This window comes from Rhipicephalus microplus, chromosome 3 (assembly GCF_043290135.1).
Source record: "Rhipicephalus microplus isolate Deutch F79 chromosome 3, USDA_Rmic, whole genome shotgun sequence".
Taxonomy (NCBI): Eukaryota; Metazoa; Arthropoda; class Arachnida; order Ixodida; family Ixodidae; genus Rhipicephalus; species Rhipicephalus microplus.
The window spans coordinates 45,313,099-45,325,806 of NC_134702.1; the positions used below are offsets into that span (position 1 = coordinate 45,313,099).

Below are 12,708 nucleotides of genomic sequence, written 5' to 3' on the forward strand. Positions count from 1 at the left end.
TAGTCACTGGTGGTTGCTGATGCACCGGCGGAAGGGCTTCAGCGGCTTAGGTCCGAATGACGTGTTGGAGGTCCGGTGCCAAAGCTTGCATGGGCTCATGTGTCAGTGGCAGCAGTGACAGCTGGCGTGCTACCTCTTCGCGGACGAAGTCCTTGATTGTCGAAAGCAGCGGCTGCTGATCGGTAGGATGGGCAGCTTGGTGCAAGCTTGCGAGCGTGTCTGGCGTCGTGAGGGCTTGACGAGCAATTGCGCGCTGCCTACGCAATTCATCGAAGCTTTGACAGGGAAACGAGGACAGCAATTGTGGGGGGATTTCTCGCGAGCAACATCTGAAAAGGCGCCGTCGTCAATGCCTTTCAATATGTGCCGGATTTTTTCTTCCTCAGGCATGGTAGAGTTGATGCGGTTGCATAGATGCAGCACATCTTCAATGTAGCCCGTGTAGGTCTCACCTGGTTGCTGCGCACGGTGACGTAAACGGTGCTCGGCTTGAAGCTTGCGTGCCGCAGGTCGTCCAAAGACGTCCGTGATAGCCGTCTTGAATGCAGACCACGTAGTAATGTCAGCTGCGTGGTTATTAAACCACAGTTGCGCCGTGTCCGCAAGGTAGAATGTGACGTAGCCCAGCTTACTTGGGTCGTCCCATTTGTTACTTGCGCCGACTTTGTCGTACCTTGCCAACCAATCTTCGACGTCCGACTCAGTGGAGCCCGTGAAGATAGGAGGGTCTCGTTGAGGATACACGGCACCGCAAGTGACATGGACGGTCGAAGGTCCCACCTGAAGAGGCGTCTCGGTGGCCATGTTCGTGTCACGTAGAAGAGGAAGCGTACGGGAGCGAAGTTCCAGGTTTGTACGGGAGTCCACCCACCTCCACCAGATGTCACGCAGTTTATTTAAGTACAGACCTACTGGAAGGCCGAGGAACGCCAGAAGAGCGAGGAACGCCAACAGGCCGAAAATACAAAACAAACGCAAGCTCGGGTCGAGCGCGTGCACCAACGCTGTGGCTTGCCGTTTCAAGCTGCTTCGTCGTCGTTCGCATAGTTCCCTACAATATGAGTTGTTTTTTTATTTACATTAGAAATAAGCTATGCTTTGAAATAAAACTTGTAAAAGGAACATGGGGTCCCAGCTTCAGCAATCGCCTTGTTTTACTAAAGTATTCTTTGAAATGATCAAGCATATTATATTATTTTTAGTCTGCTGAGGGGTATTGAACACAGGTACACACTAAAATAAAATCTGTCTATGAAAACCTTGAATGTGCTATACTGAACCGTTAAGAAATTCAAACGTATGATGTTCTAAAGGTAAGTCTCGGGGGAGGAGGGGGGGAGGCGGGCACTTGCAAGGGTGTCTTTCCCACCCTGAACACAGATGGTCAGGACCCCCCCTGATATGCTAAAGGTAGCAGCAGTTTTTATTGTGCTCCTGAAGACTGCAGGTTTTTGCACAAAGTGTCGAACAAGTCTATTGTTGCACTTTGCTTTTTGTCATAGGCAGTGGCTTCATGTGCAAGTGCAGTTTGCTAGGCTTTTATTTTTCTGCGCATAACTTGCCCTGTGTGTGTATAAGTATTATTTGTATGGAACCAGGAACCTAGCTCAGCAATGAAATCTTGTCTTTCTCATAGGTTTTTGCCAACTGGAACAAGGGCGTCTTGGACTCGTTTCTGATTGAAATCACAAGCAACATTCTCAAGTTCAAGGACACTGACAAGGAGCCTCTTGTGACAAAGATTCGGGACTCAGCTGGGCAGGTAAGACCATACTGTTTCAAACTACTTGTATGCCTTTGCTTTTGTCACATTTAGTTTTACTTACCTCATTCAATTAATGTTCTACTGTTATCTTTAGTTGACTTTGGTACTTAGAGGTGCAGAGGCCCTACTTTGTAAAGGATTTTCATCTGATCTCAAGAGTTGGACATCTCTAGACATCTTGACAGGAGAGGAAAAACACCTCCTTGTGAACTGTGTTATGGGAGTACAGAGGGAATCAGTGCCTTGGCAGCGCATTTTCGAGTGGTCATGCCTATTTATCACAGCCAAGAGGATATTAGAGGCACCCAGAGAGATTTCCAAGAAAATGTTTACAGCACTGAATTATAGACCCTGGTTAATGCCTTGGCTGTGACTTATGTGCAAGCCAGTGATACAGAAAAAGCAATTTTGCAAAGAAGCTACTTGTGCCCGCTTTTAATACTGCTTATAGAAAATATGTTGCCTTAGAAATTTTAGAATTCACTTTAGTTTTCGAAGAATCATAAAAGCTCTTATTCACAGATCTGTGCTTCTATTAATGTAAAATATTACCCTGTTGTTGCTCTTTGGTGTCTTTGCAGAAAGGAACAGGCAAGTGGACGGCAATAGCTGCTCTTCAGCACGGCATTCCAGTTACCTTAATTGGTGAGTTCAATTCACTTCGATTACACAGTCATAGTGGTTGTTTCGCAAACGGCACAAAGGCATGATGTAGAATAGCCACAAACTGGACCATACAGCCGAACACTGTTGTCAAAGTTCGTGGCACCTTTCGAATGCTTCATCATACAGACCGTAACGCTAAAAGGGTAGTTTATTATGATGCTCACGCTATCGCTACGATTAAATGGACACTTCTTTACTCGGCCCATGCCATTGTGGGGTCACTTTTTTTGCTTGTGAAATTCAGCACTTTAGATTCATTATTTGAACTAAAGTAATTTTTATGCAATCTGACATTGTTAAAAAGCCCCAAACCACCCAGAGGTCTAAATATAGTTGTGGTGGAGAAGTTGTGCACAGGTCTACGATGAACAGACCCGCCACAATGGTCTAGTGGCCAAGGTACTCGGCTGCTGACCAGCAGGACACTGTATCGAATCCTGGCCGCGGTGGCCACATTTTATGTGGAGGCGAAAATGCTTGAGACCCGTGTGCTTAAATTTAGGTGCACGTTAAAAAAACCCCAAGTGGTCAAAATTTTCGGAGCCCTCCACTGCTGTGTCTCATATTCATGTTGTGGTCTTGGGTTGTTAAACTCCAACAATTTTTATAGGCTACTATGAACAGGTAGTCGTAAAAATTTTTCGAAATAGTGTGAATCATAATAGCAGAGCTAGATGCATTTGACGATCGAAACATATGGCGAGTGCCCCTTTCGCTCTTTCCTTAGTTACCCTCTGCTGCTCCTCTTCCAAAGCCTCTTTGCTCTCGCTGCCGAATTTCCTTCCAGATCTCTTGGGGCATATGTCATTGCTGATGCTCCATTCAAAACAGTCTACTTCTATTTGCCGCAACTCTGTCAACTCTGTGTTTGTTAGCTAACCGCCGTTGCTGTCTCAGCCCATGCTCCTACGAATCGTGCTGGCGTGGACCCTGTGTTGCACGTGTGCTTTCAAGGATAGCCAACGTGGTGGATTAACACGGTGACACGCCGTGCCAGAGCTCCTCCGTGCAAGTTGGGGAGCTGCCACAGTGAACAAGAGCGTGGGCAGCTACTTTCAGACTATTCATAGTATCTTTGTTTGATGCACAGCCCAAGTCATGATTGGTCGCAGTCAACTTCGTGACGTCAGATGGAGGCCCAAAAGGCCTGGAGAGGAGGAGGGATTGTTTTTTGCAATTTGTGGCACGCACGCAGCTCGTAACACTGCCACGTGTGGCATGGTTGATTGTGACTGCATTCAGCTCAGGATGAGTACTTACTTGAAATGTTTGAAAAAAATATTGAAGCTTTTTTAAGGGCCCTTTCAAAAAATGCATGGAAGAAGGCAAACTTTTTCTTGAGAAGCTTGTTTCTTTTGTTAAATGTACCAGATAAATCTCGCAGGCATTGAAGCCAAGAAAAGCATTGGGGACATTATTATTTAGTTGTAGTGGGGTAATTCACTTGCATTAAATTGTGCTAAAATGGATAAAAATCTCGTTAGTCATTGGTGGCATCCTGACCCACTACATTCAAAGGAGGTTGTGGGTAAGATCCCACCAACGAAAAGTGTGAATTTTTTTCGAACTTCAATGTTTGAGCATTTCAATTTACGTCACAATTATAGCAAAGGTTCAACACGGCTGTCAATGTTCTCTGATCTTTCATTGGCATAATTTTGTTTGGTTGATTGGGTTGAAAAAGAAAGATTTGGGTGTAGGATGAACAAAACGGGGCTCTTATAGTTTATGGAGTCAGCTGCACATTTAAAGGTCTGCAAATAAATCTTTATGCTGGCTGTGTAAAGCTATGACTCTTTTGTACCGTTTATCTCAGGCGAAGCAGTATTTGCCCGTTGCCTGTCTTCACTTAAGGACCAAAGGGTTGAGGCGAGCAAGATCCTGTCTGGCCCGACCGGAAAGCTCACTGGGGACCCCACAGAGTTTGTTGAGCACATTCGCAAGGTGAGTCTAACACAGTCCTCCTACTTTTAAAGGTTCCATGAACCACTTTTTTAAGTACTCATCGAGTGGCCTCGCTGTCAGTCTATAGCTTCGCCGATCGATTGCCGCATGAATTTCTCAAATTTGTTTAGAACAAGCAGATTTAAAGGGATTCATTGCGTGCTTTAAAAATGCTTTCTTCGTCGTCCGTCCCGAGAATCGCACTGTAAAAGCTACACAGGGAGGAGTGGCATAGGGAAAAGAAGTTACATCAATATTTGTTACGACTTTTAGCACGAGTGATGAAACAGGATTGCTCTCTCCTGTTGCGATTCCGGTGAGCAAGTGTTGCTCACTGTGTTAGGCTAGCTATGGAGGGCTGTGCCGACAGATGGCTGCACCACGTGGCAAGAAACTCGCCTGATCCAAACATCGCTCGCGATTTACGTAAGCCATTAATCTACGTGCTTGCTATCTGCTGCTAAACATGAAACGGCAATGGCCAGCAGCTCTCGGGAGAGTGAGCCCAGGCCTCCACACAAAGGAGGCGGCTGAGACAAGGGCAACTTTGTGCTCCAATCGTAAACTCTTATAGCTACATACAAGTGCTAGATTTAGCTGTGATGTTCATAGCAGTGTCTGTTATCTTCAGAATGGGTTTTCTCGCAAAGTCTAAGGCATATATATATGGTTCAAGACTCTTCTAAGCGTACCTGCCCCACTTTTTTATCTAGCCTTTTGTTTGCTGTACCTCAAAGTTGCAGTTGTCTCACGAATCTATGCTTGAAATCCAAGTGTTTATTGCAATAAAAAAGATTGGCAGTTCCTAATTTCTTTAAGGGCTATTCTTTCATCACACATGTTATTACTAAAAGAACATGAATTATTTCGACTCTTTTTGTTACGTAGACACTTGTTGCACAGGGCTTTTGTTGTAGGGAGCTTTTGTATTGTACTTATTACAGTTAGCAGTTGTATTGTTTTGCATTGTTTTGCTTGGGTAGGCAAGATTCATTCCCACCTGTGGTCAGCAGATTGCAAAAATGTCCATGTGTAATAAGCCTTCTGTTCCTGCTGAGTACCACTGATGGCTGCATTGCATCAAGTCCGAAGAGTTGGCCAGTTAACTAACGAGTCATTTGTGGTACACCAATTTCATTAGTTATGTTTAACAGAGACGAGCGCCTTGAACAGTTCCCTTTTTTTCATACCTTCATGGCGAAAGCGTCATAGCGAAGTACTTGCAGGCTTGGCTTTTAGGTAGAGTGCGAGTCTATTGGTGAGCTACCATCTCGTGCATCACATGACGTCTTTTGGCAAAAAGTGAGCCACACTGCCTCTCCTGGCTACCAGTGGCCATCGTTAACACTTGCAGAAATTACACACATAAATACCCTGGAAAGTGGTTCAGCGAGTGCCTATCATCGTTGTTCAATAAAAAACCAGCAATAAGTAATCTTTTATGGCCTCCTTGGCTTCATTGTCTAAGTTTCATAAGTTGTCTAACAAAGAAACGATCCTCTTGAATGATTCCCCTTCTTTAATAATGTGTCAATGAACAGTTCAGTCAAATCCTTCGTCTCGTTCTCTTTCAGGCACTGTATGCTTCCAAAATTGTCTCCTATGCCCAAGGCTTCATGCTGCTGCGAAGTGCAGCTCATGACTACAAGTGGAACCTCAACTATGGCGCCATTGCTCTGATGTGGCGTGGTGGTTGCATCATTCGGAGGTCAGTTCTGGATACCTTGATGTGTAATTGCTGGATGGTCGTCACCTGGAAAGTGGTACACCTTTGTCGCTTGCGATTCTTTAAGTGCGAAAGCAAATCCAGTATTTGTCCCCGCACTTGCTTAGCGCCTGCCGCTGACCTGCCGAGTAGAACGGGAGGCAGCACGTGTTTCTGAATCTGCTGATATGGACATCTGGTAATACCCCTACAGTTCGGTTGGTCACTGTTTTCTTTACAGAACTGCACAATAAAACGAGGAGCACTTAACACTCTCTACAATGAGAAACGTACATCTTCGAATACATTACTCCCTCCTCGTGAAAGTGAAGTTTACTATTCTTTACTTCCCTGGTGTTCTTGATAAGCGAAATGGCCCAGTTCTGGAGACAGTGTAACGAGGATAGTTTATCTTCGACTCTCCGTGGTAGCATGGGTGCTTTGCTGTCCTTGGTGAGCAGGTACTTGCACACTGTGTTGCAAAATTCAGTGTGCAAAACAAGCACCTACATTTGCAACAGCACACACACTGTGATGGATTATAGTAAGAAGTATTGCACTGCAGAATTGAAGGCCATATGTTTCCATCTCTGCTGTAGCGTCTGCATTTCGATGATGGTTTTAAAAGTCAGCCAGCAAAGGCAGGGATTCATGTTCAATCATGTTTTTACTAGGACTGAACACAAGCAAAATGACACAGTTGAGTCAGAGTTGCAATTAACTTTCTGGTTGTAGTTTTAGGAAACGTTGCATAACACATTTAATTAAATAAAGATAATGACTTATTCCCGGTGCCGCACAGTTTCCAACCGGATAAAAAAAAATCCGCGTGGTGATGGAACTGCATTAAGAGGCCTGGGGTGCGGACTCACCGGTAACCACCGCTGGGAATGCACTCCCTCACCAGAGAAGGATTAGCCACCCAATCTGTGGATGGCCAATCCACGATTTGGCCACTACCTCCCACATGCATACGTCAAATAACTCGCGGCCCTCAGTCCCCAGCAGCTGCGAAGCAACTGACCACGGTGGCGGTCAGATCTGCAACGCAGCAGAGGGTGCCAAGAATCTCTGGATCCGGACAGGCTGCTATTGGAACCTGAACTTGGCAACGCTTAACGCTAAAACGTTATCTAGTGAGGGAAGTCTAGCTGTACTATTCGAGGAGCTAGAAAGTGTTAAATGGGATATAATAGGGCTCAGTGAGGTTAGGAGGACAGATGAGGTCTATACGGTGCTACAGAATGGGCACGTCCTTTGCTATCGGGGCTTAGCAGACAGAAGAGAACTGGGAGTGGGGTTCCTAATTCACAGAAACATAGCTGGCAACATAGAGGAATACTATAGCATTAATGAAAGGGTGGCAGGTATCGTAATTAAACTGAATAAAAGATACAAGATGAAGGTGGTACAGGCTTACGCGCCTACATCCAGCCATGATGACGCTTCAGTTGAAAGCTTCTGTGAAGATGCGTAATCAGCAATGAATAAAGTAACAACACAGTATACTATACTGATGGGAGACTTTAATGCAAAGGTAGGGAAGAAGCAGGCTGGAGACCAGGCAGTAGGAAATTATGGCATCGGTACTAGAAACGCCAGAGGAGAGCTACTAGTAGAATTCGCAGAACGCAATAATTTACGGATTTTGAATACCTTCTACTGAAAACGAGGAAACCGCAAGTGGACGTGGAGGAGCCCTAATGGCAAAAATAAGAACGAAATACTTTATAATGAGTGCACACCCAGGCATCGTGCAGGATGTGGAAGTGGTTGGCAGGGTACGATGCAGTGACCATAGAATGGTACGGTCTCGAATTCGCCTAGACTTGAAGAAGGAACGACAGAAACTGATATGCAAGAAGCCAATCAATGAGCTAGCACTGAGAGGGAAAGTACAGGAATTCATTCTCACTTCAGAACAGGTACTCTGCTCTTAGTGAGGAAACCAACCTTAGCGTAGATGCAATGAATGATAATCTGACGAGTATCATTACGGAGTGTGCAGTGGAAGTTGGAGGCAGGGTAGTTAGACAGGACACGGGCAAGCTTTCTCAGGAAACGAAGAATCTCATTAAGAAGCGTCAAATCATGAAAGTCTCAAGTACAACAGACAAAATAGAACTGGCAGAGCTTTCGAAGTTGATTAATAGGCGTAAGGTATGCGATGTAAGAGGGTATAACATGGAGAGAATTGAACACGCTCTGAAAAATGGAGGAAGCGTCAAAGCAGTGAAGAGGAAACTTGGCAAAAATCTGATGTATGCACTAAGGGAAAAAGAAGGCGAAATAACTACTAATATGAATAGGATAGTTAAAATAGCGGAGGAGTTTTACAGAGGTCTGTACAGTATCCGGGACAACCACAACCTTAATACTATAAGAACTAGCAGCAACCCAGATGATACCCCACCAGTAATGATAGAGGTCAGAAAAGCTTTTGAGAGCATGCAAAGAGGCAAAGCTGCTGGTGAGGATCAGGTAGCTTCAGATATGCTGAAAGATGGAGGACAGATAGTGTTAAACTAGCCACCCTGTTTACGAGGTGTCTCCTGACGGGAAGAGTACCAGATTCTTGGAAAAATGCTAACATCATCTTATTACATAAAAAAGGAGATGACAAGGACTTGAAGAATTACAGGCCGATCAGCTTGCTCTCTGTAGTATACAAGCTATTTACAAAGGTAATTGCTAACAGAGTAAAGAAAACATTAAAGTTCAATCAACCAAAGGAACAAGCAGGATTTCGAACAGACTTCTCAACAATCGACCACATTCATACTATCAGTCAGGTAATAGAGAAAGGCTCAGAATTTAACCAACCACTATACATAGCCTTCATAGATTACGAGAAGGCATTTGATTCAATAGAAATATCAGCCGTCATGCAGACACTGCGGAATCAGGGCGTAGACGAAGTATATACTATAAACATCTTGTAAGAAATCTACAGGGGATCAACTGCTACCATAGTGCTTCATAAAGAAAGCAACAGAATACCAATCAAGAAGGGTGTAAAGCAGGGGGACACAATCTCCCCTATGGTATTTAGCGCGTGCTTACAGGAGATTTTCAGAAGCCTAGAATGGGAACAGTTAGGAATAAGAGTTAATGGAGAGTAACGTAGTAACCTGCGCTTTGCCGATGACATTGCATTGCTGAGTAACTCGGGGGACGAATTGCAACTCATGATTACGGAATTAGACAAGGAGAGCAGAAAGGTGGGTCTTAAAATTAATCTGCAGAAAACGAAAGTAATGTACAACAATCTCGAAAAAGAACAGCGCTTCGAGATAGGTAATAGTGCACTTCAAGTTGTAAAAGACTGTCTACTTAGGGCAGGTAATAACCGCGGAGCCCAACCACAAGCATAACGTAACTAGAAGAATAAGAATGGGGTGGAGCACATTCGGCAAGCACTCTCAATTTATGACAGGTAGATTGCCACTATCCCTCAAGAGGAAGGTATATAACAGCTGTATAATGCTGGTACTTAGCTACCTACGGAGCAGAAACTTGGAGACTTACAGAGGGTTCAGCTTAAATTGAGGACGACGCAGCGAGCAATGGAAAGAAAAATGGTAGGTGTAACCTTAAGAGACAAGAAGAGAGCAGAGTGGATTAGGGAACAAACGAGGGTTAAGGATATCATAGTTGAAATCAATAAGAGGAAATGGATATGGGCTGGGCATGTAACGCGTAGACAGGATAACCGCTGGTCATTAAGAGTAACTGACTGGATTCCCAGAGAAGGCAAGCGGGTTAGGGAGAGACAGAAGGTTAGGTGGGCAGATGAGATTAAGAGGTTTGCGGGTATAAATTGGCAGCAGCAAGCACAGGACCGGGTTAACTGGCGGAACATGGGAGAGGCCTTTGTCCTGCAGTGGATGTAGTCAGGCTGATGATGGTGATGGTGATGGTGATGATGATGATGATGATGATGAATGACTGATTGGTACTTTGCTTTATTTATTTGAGCGAGCGGCTTGAAGACAACTTCACATTATTGCAGTCTTGAAAGCAAGTGGCTCAAGTGCTCTCATCACTTTCAGTAGTGACTTGCCAGTAATATATTAAAAGTTTGACAGAGACGTCATTGTTGAGGTAGCACACGTGTAATTTGTGTTATTCTCGTTTGCCCTCAGCGCCTTCTTGGGCAACATCAAGGCTGCCTTTGACAAGAACCCCTCGCTGAGCTGCCTTCTGCTCGACACTTTCTTCGTGGATGCCATCCGCGATTGCCAGACTTCCTGGCGCCACGTGGTCGCCACTGCCGCGCAGCTAGGCATCCCCACACCGGCGTTCAGCACTGCGCTTGCCTTCTATGATGGATTCCGCTCGGACACCCTGCCGGCCAACCTTATTCAGGTACACTTTACGAGTGTGACAAATGGTAGTCTAAGGCCAGCTAAATAGCTTTTTTCATTTCAAGCTATTTTCTGTCATTATGTGTGTAGGTTGGGTATATAAACTAATGCTGCAGGACTATTGCAAATGGGCACCTAATAGTTCAGATAGTTTTCTGAAATTATCAACACTGTATTACAAAGCAGAGGCTCGTTGACATGAACACCAAAATGCGCAGGTGCGCTGTGCCTGCAAGGGGATCCCGCCATTCGCGTTGTTGAAGCAGAAGGTCATTTCTAACACTGCCCTGAATTCCGTGCCTCATATACAGCAAAATGAAAGTGCCTCTAAACAGCTGCTTTCAGATTTCGTGTTCGTGTTGTAATAAATTGATGGCTTTTTAGATATATAGCTCATAATCACTCGGCAATATATTTTATATACCTTGCTACTTCTTGCTAGTATTCCATATAAAGTTTATGCACATAAATAGTATCAGCTTTTTTAAGGCCCTCAGTTGCGGTGTTAAGTGGCTAAGGTACTCGGCTGCTGACCCGCGGGCCGCAAAATCAAATCCCAGCTGCGGCAGCTCCATTTTCGATGGAGGCGAAAATGCTGTAGGCCCGTGTGCTCATATTTGAGTGCACGTTAAAGAACCCGATGCGGTTTAAATTTTCGAAGCCCTCCACTATGGCTTCTCTCATCATATAGTGGTTCGTATTGGGTCATTAAATCCCATGTACCAATCAAATCAATCGGCTCATTTAAGGCCCGCTTTACAAACACAATGCAGCCTCACTTCATGCACCATTCTCGACATACTACCCGATAACCTTGTCGCTGTTCGACCAGAACTGAACCTTACTCTGCTTAAAGGGGCCCTGTAGCACTGTATGGGCGTGTGGTCAAAAAACACTGATTAACAGTAGTTGGGGCTCCTGAGAACACGAGAGACCAATGTTATAGTGAGCAGCACGTGCCCTGGATTTGATTTTTCAGTCGCCTAGAAATCTCTCCCTCTTTACTCTACAAATGATGCAATGTACTGAAATTACAGCACCATATACCCAAGTCAACTGCCCTTGGCCGATTTGAACATATTCAGCTACATATTTATCGTGGCCGCCGTGCTAGCGCATGTTCTCGCCATCACACTGAAAGTAAACTGCTTGTAAAACAAGAAAAAGTGCTTAAATTGTTCGACAAATCTCTTAACACTGCTTCTGCTTGACAGGTACAAAACATTTTGTGACGTGATTTTTGAAAAGTCGTGCAATAATCACAAGACTACTCAATTATAATTCGGAAAAGTGTTCAAAACCCATTAATGTCTATTCATTGCAGGCTCAGCGTGACTACTTTGGGGCACACACGTACGAGCGTCTCTCCGAGCCAGGCAAATTCGTCCACACGAACTGGACCGGCCACGGCGGCGATGTCTCGTCGTCGTCCTACAACGCGTGATCTCTGCCGCCCGGGCTAAAATCTCCTTCCCCTCCCTAAATGCCCCTTACAAACGTGGTCCCCTCCTTACCCAGAAGGCTTGTCACTTTTTGACACCAGTTTTGAAGTATATAGTCTTTATCTTGTGGTTAAAATAAAGAATTTTTTTAACATATGATTTGTGGCTGCTCTTTTTTTTTTGTTCAAGGTGAGCTGAAAGACACTATTCGAAAAGTGATGAGCTCTGTGTACCATTAACAGCAAATGGTGTATATAGGTTGCTCACCGTTAGTTAGCTAAAGGATGTATGCTTTGTGGCCAGGTCGTTTGACGCCATGTGCTGCGGCGCGACGTGTTGCAATTCTAAATCCTCCGTCGTGTGTTTTGGAAAATAATTCGAATTGTTTCAACGATGATAGTCTCTTGAAATACATGGATAGAAAAATTTAGGTCATTCTTTTTGTTTGTCTGTCTGTCACACATTTTGCTCACCCGGCCCAAGTTGAAGCGCTTGCTGAACGCCCAGTCATCTTGATCTGGTGGCTGCATTTATACTTGTGAACATTGTCAATCAAAAATTAAAGACTAGGCATACTTGAGGTGCAATATCAATAGGTAAACATTAGAAAATACATAGATATCTAATTCTAAACACCCTAGTATTTCTTGGGCTGCACTGAAAGTGCGATGCTACGCAAGAAAAAGCGCTCTGCTGACAATATGGTGCTGCCTACTTTGACGGGGGTTTACTTTGGCACACCAGTAGTACATGCGCACAACCACTGACCCTCCTACGCAATGAAATACATTAATGTCTATCTAATGGTTTTTCTTTGCA

General features: G+C 44.6%; 1 protein-coding gene across 2 annotated transcripts in view; it reads left to right on the top strand.

Annotated features, from left to right (window-relative positions):
• The window catches only part of Pgd (phosphogluconate dehydrogenase), a 62,854-nt gene extending 50,806 nt beyond the window's left edge, over nucleotides 1-12,048 (top strand). For both annotated transcript variants that reach the window (XM_075889399.1, XM_037426509.2), the window contains exons 7-12: nucleotides 1,637-1,762; nucleotides 2,347-2,410; nucleotides 4,248-4,375; nucleotides 5,950-6,083; nucleotides 10,226-10,448; nucleotides 11,772-12,048. In XM_075889399.1, coding sequence (XP_075745514.1) covers nucleotides 1,637-1,762; nucleotides 2,347-2,410; nucleotides 4,248-4,375; nucleotides 5,950-6,083; nucleotides 10,226-10,448; nucleotides 11,772-11,891 — 795 coding nt within the window. In that variant the 3' untranslated portion in view covers nucleotides 11,892-12,048. The remainder of the gene's footprint in view (nucleotides 1-1,636; nucleotides 1,763-2,346; nucleotides 2,411-4,247; nucleotides 4,376-5,949; nucleotides 6,084-10,225; nucleotides 10,449-11,771) is intronic.
• The last annotated feature ends 660 nt before the right edge of the window (nucleotides 12,049-12,708 follow it).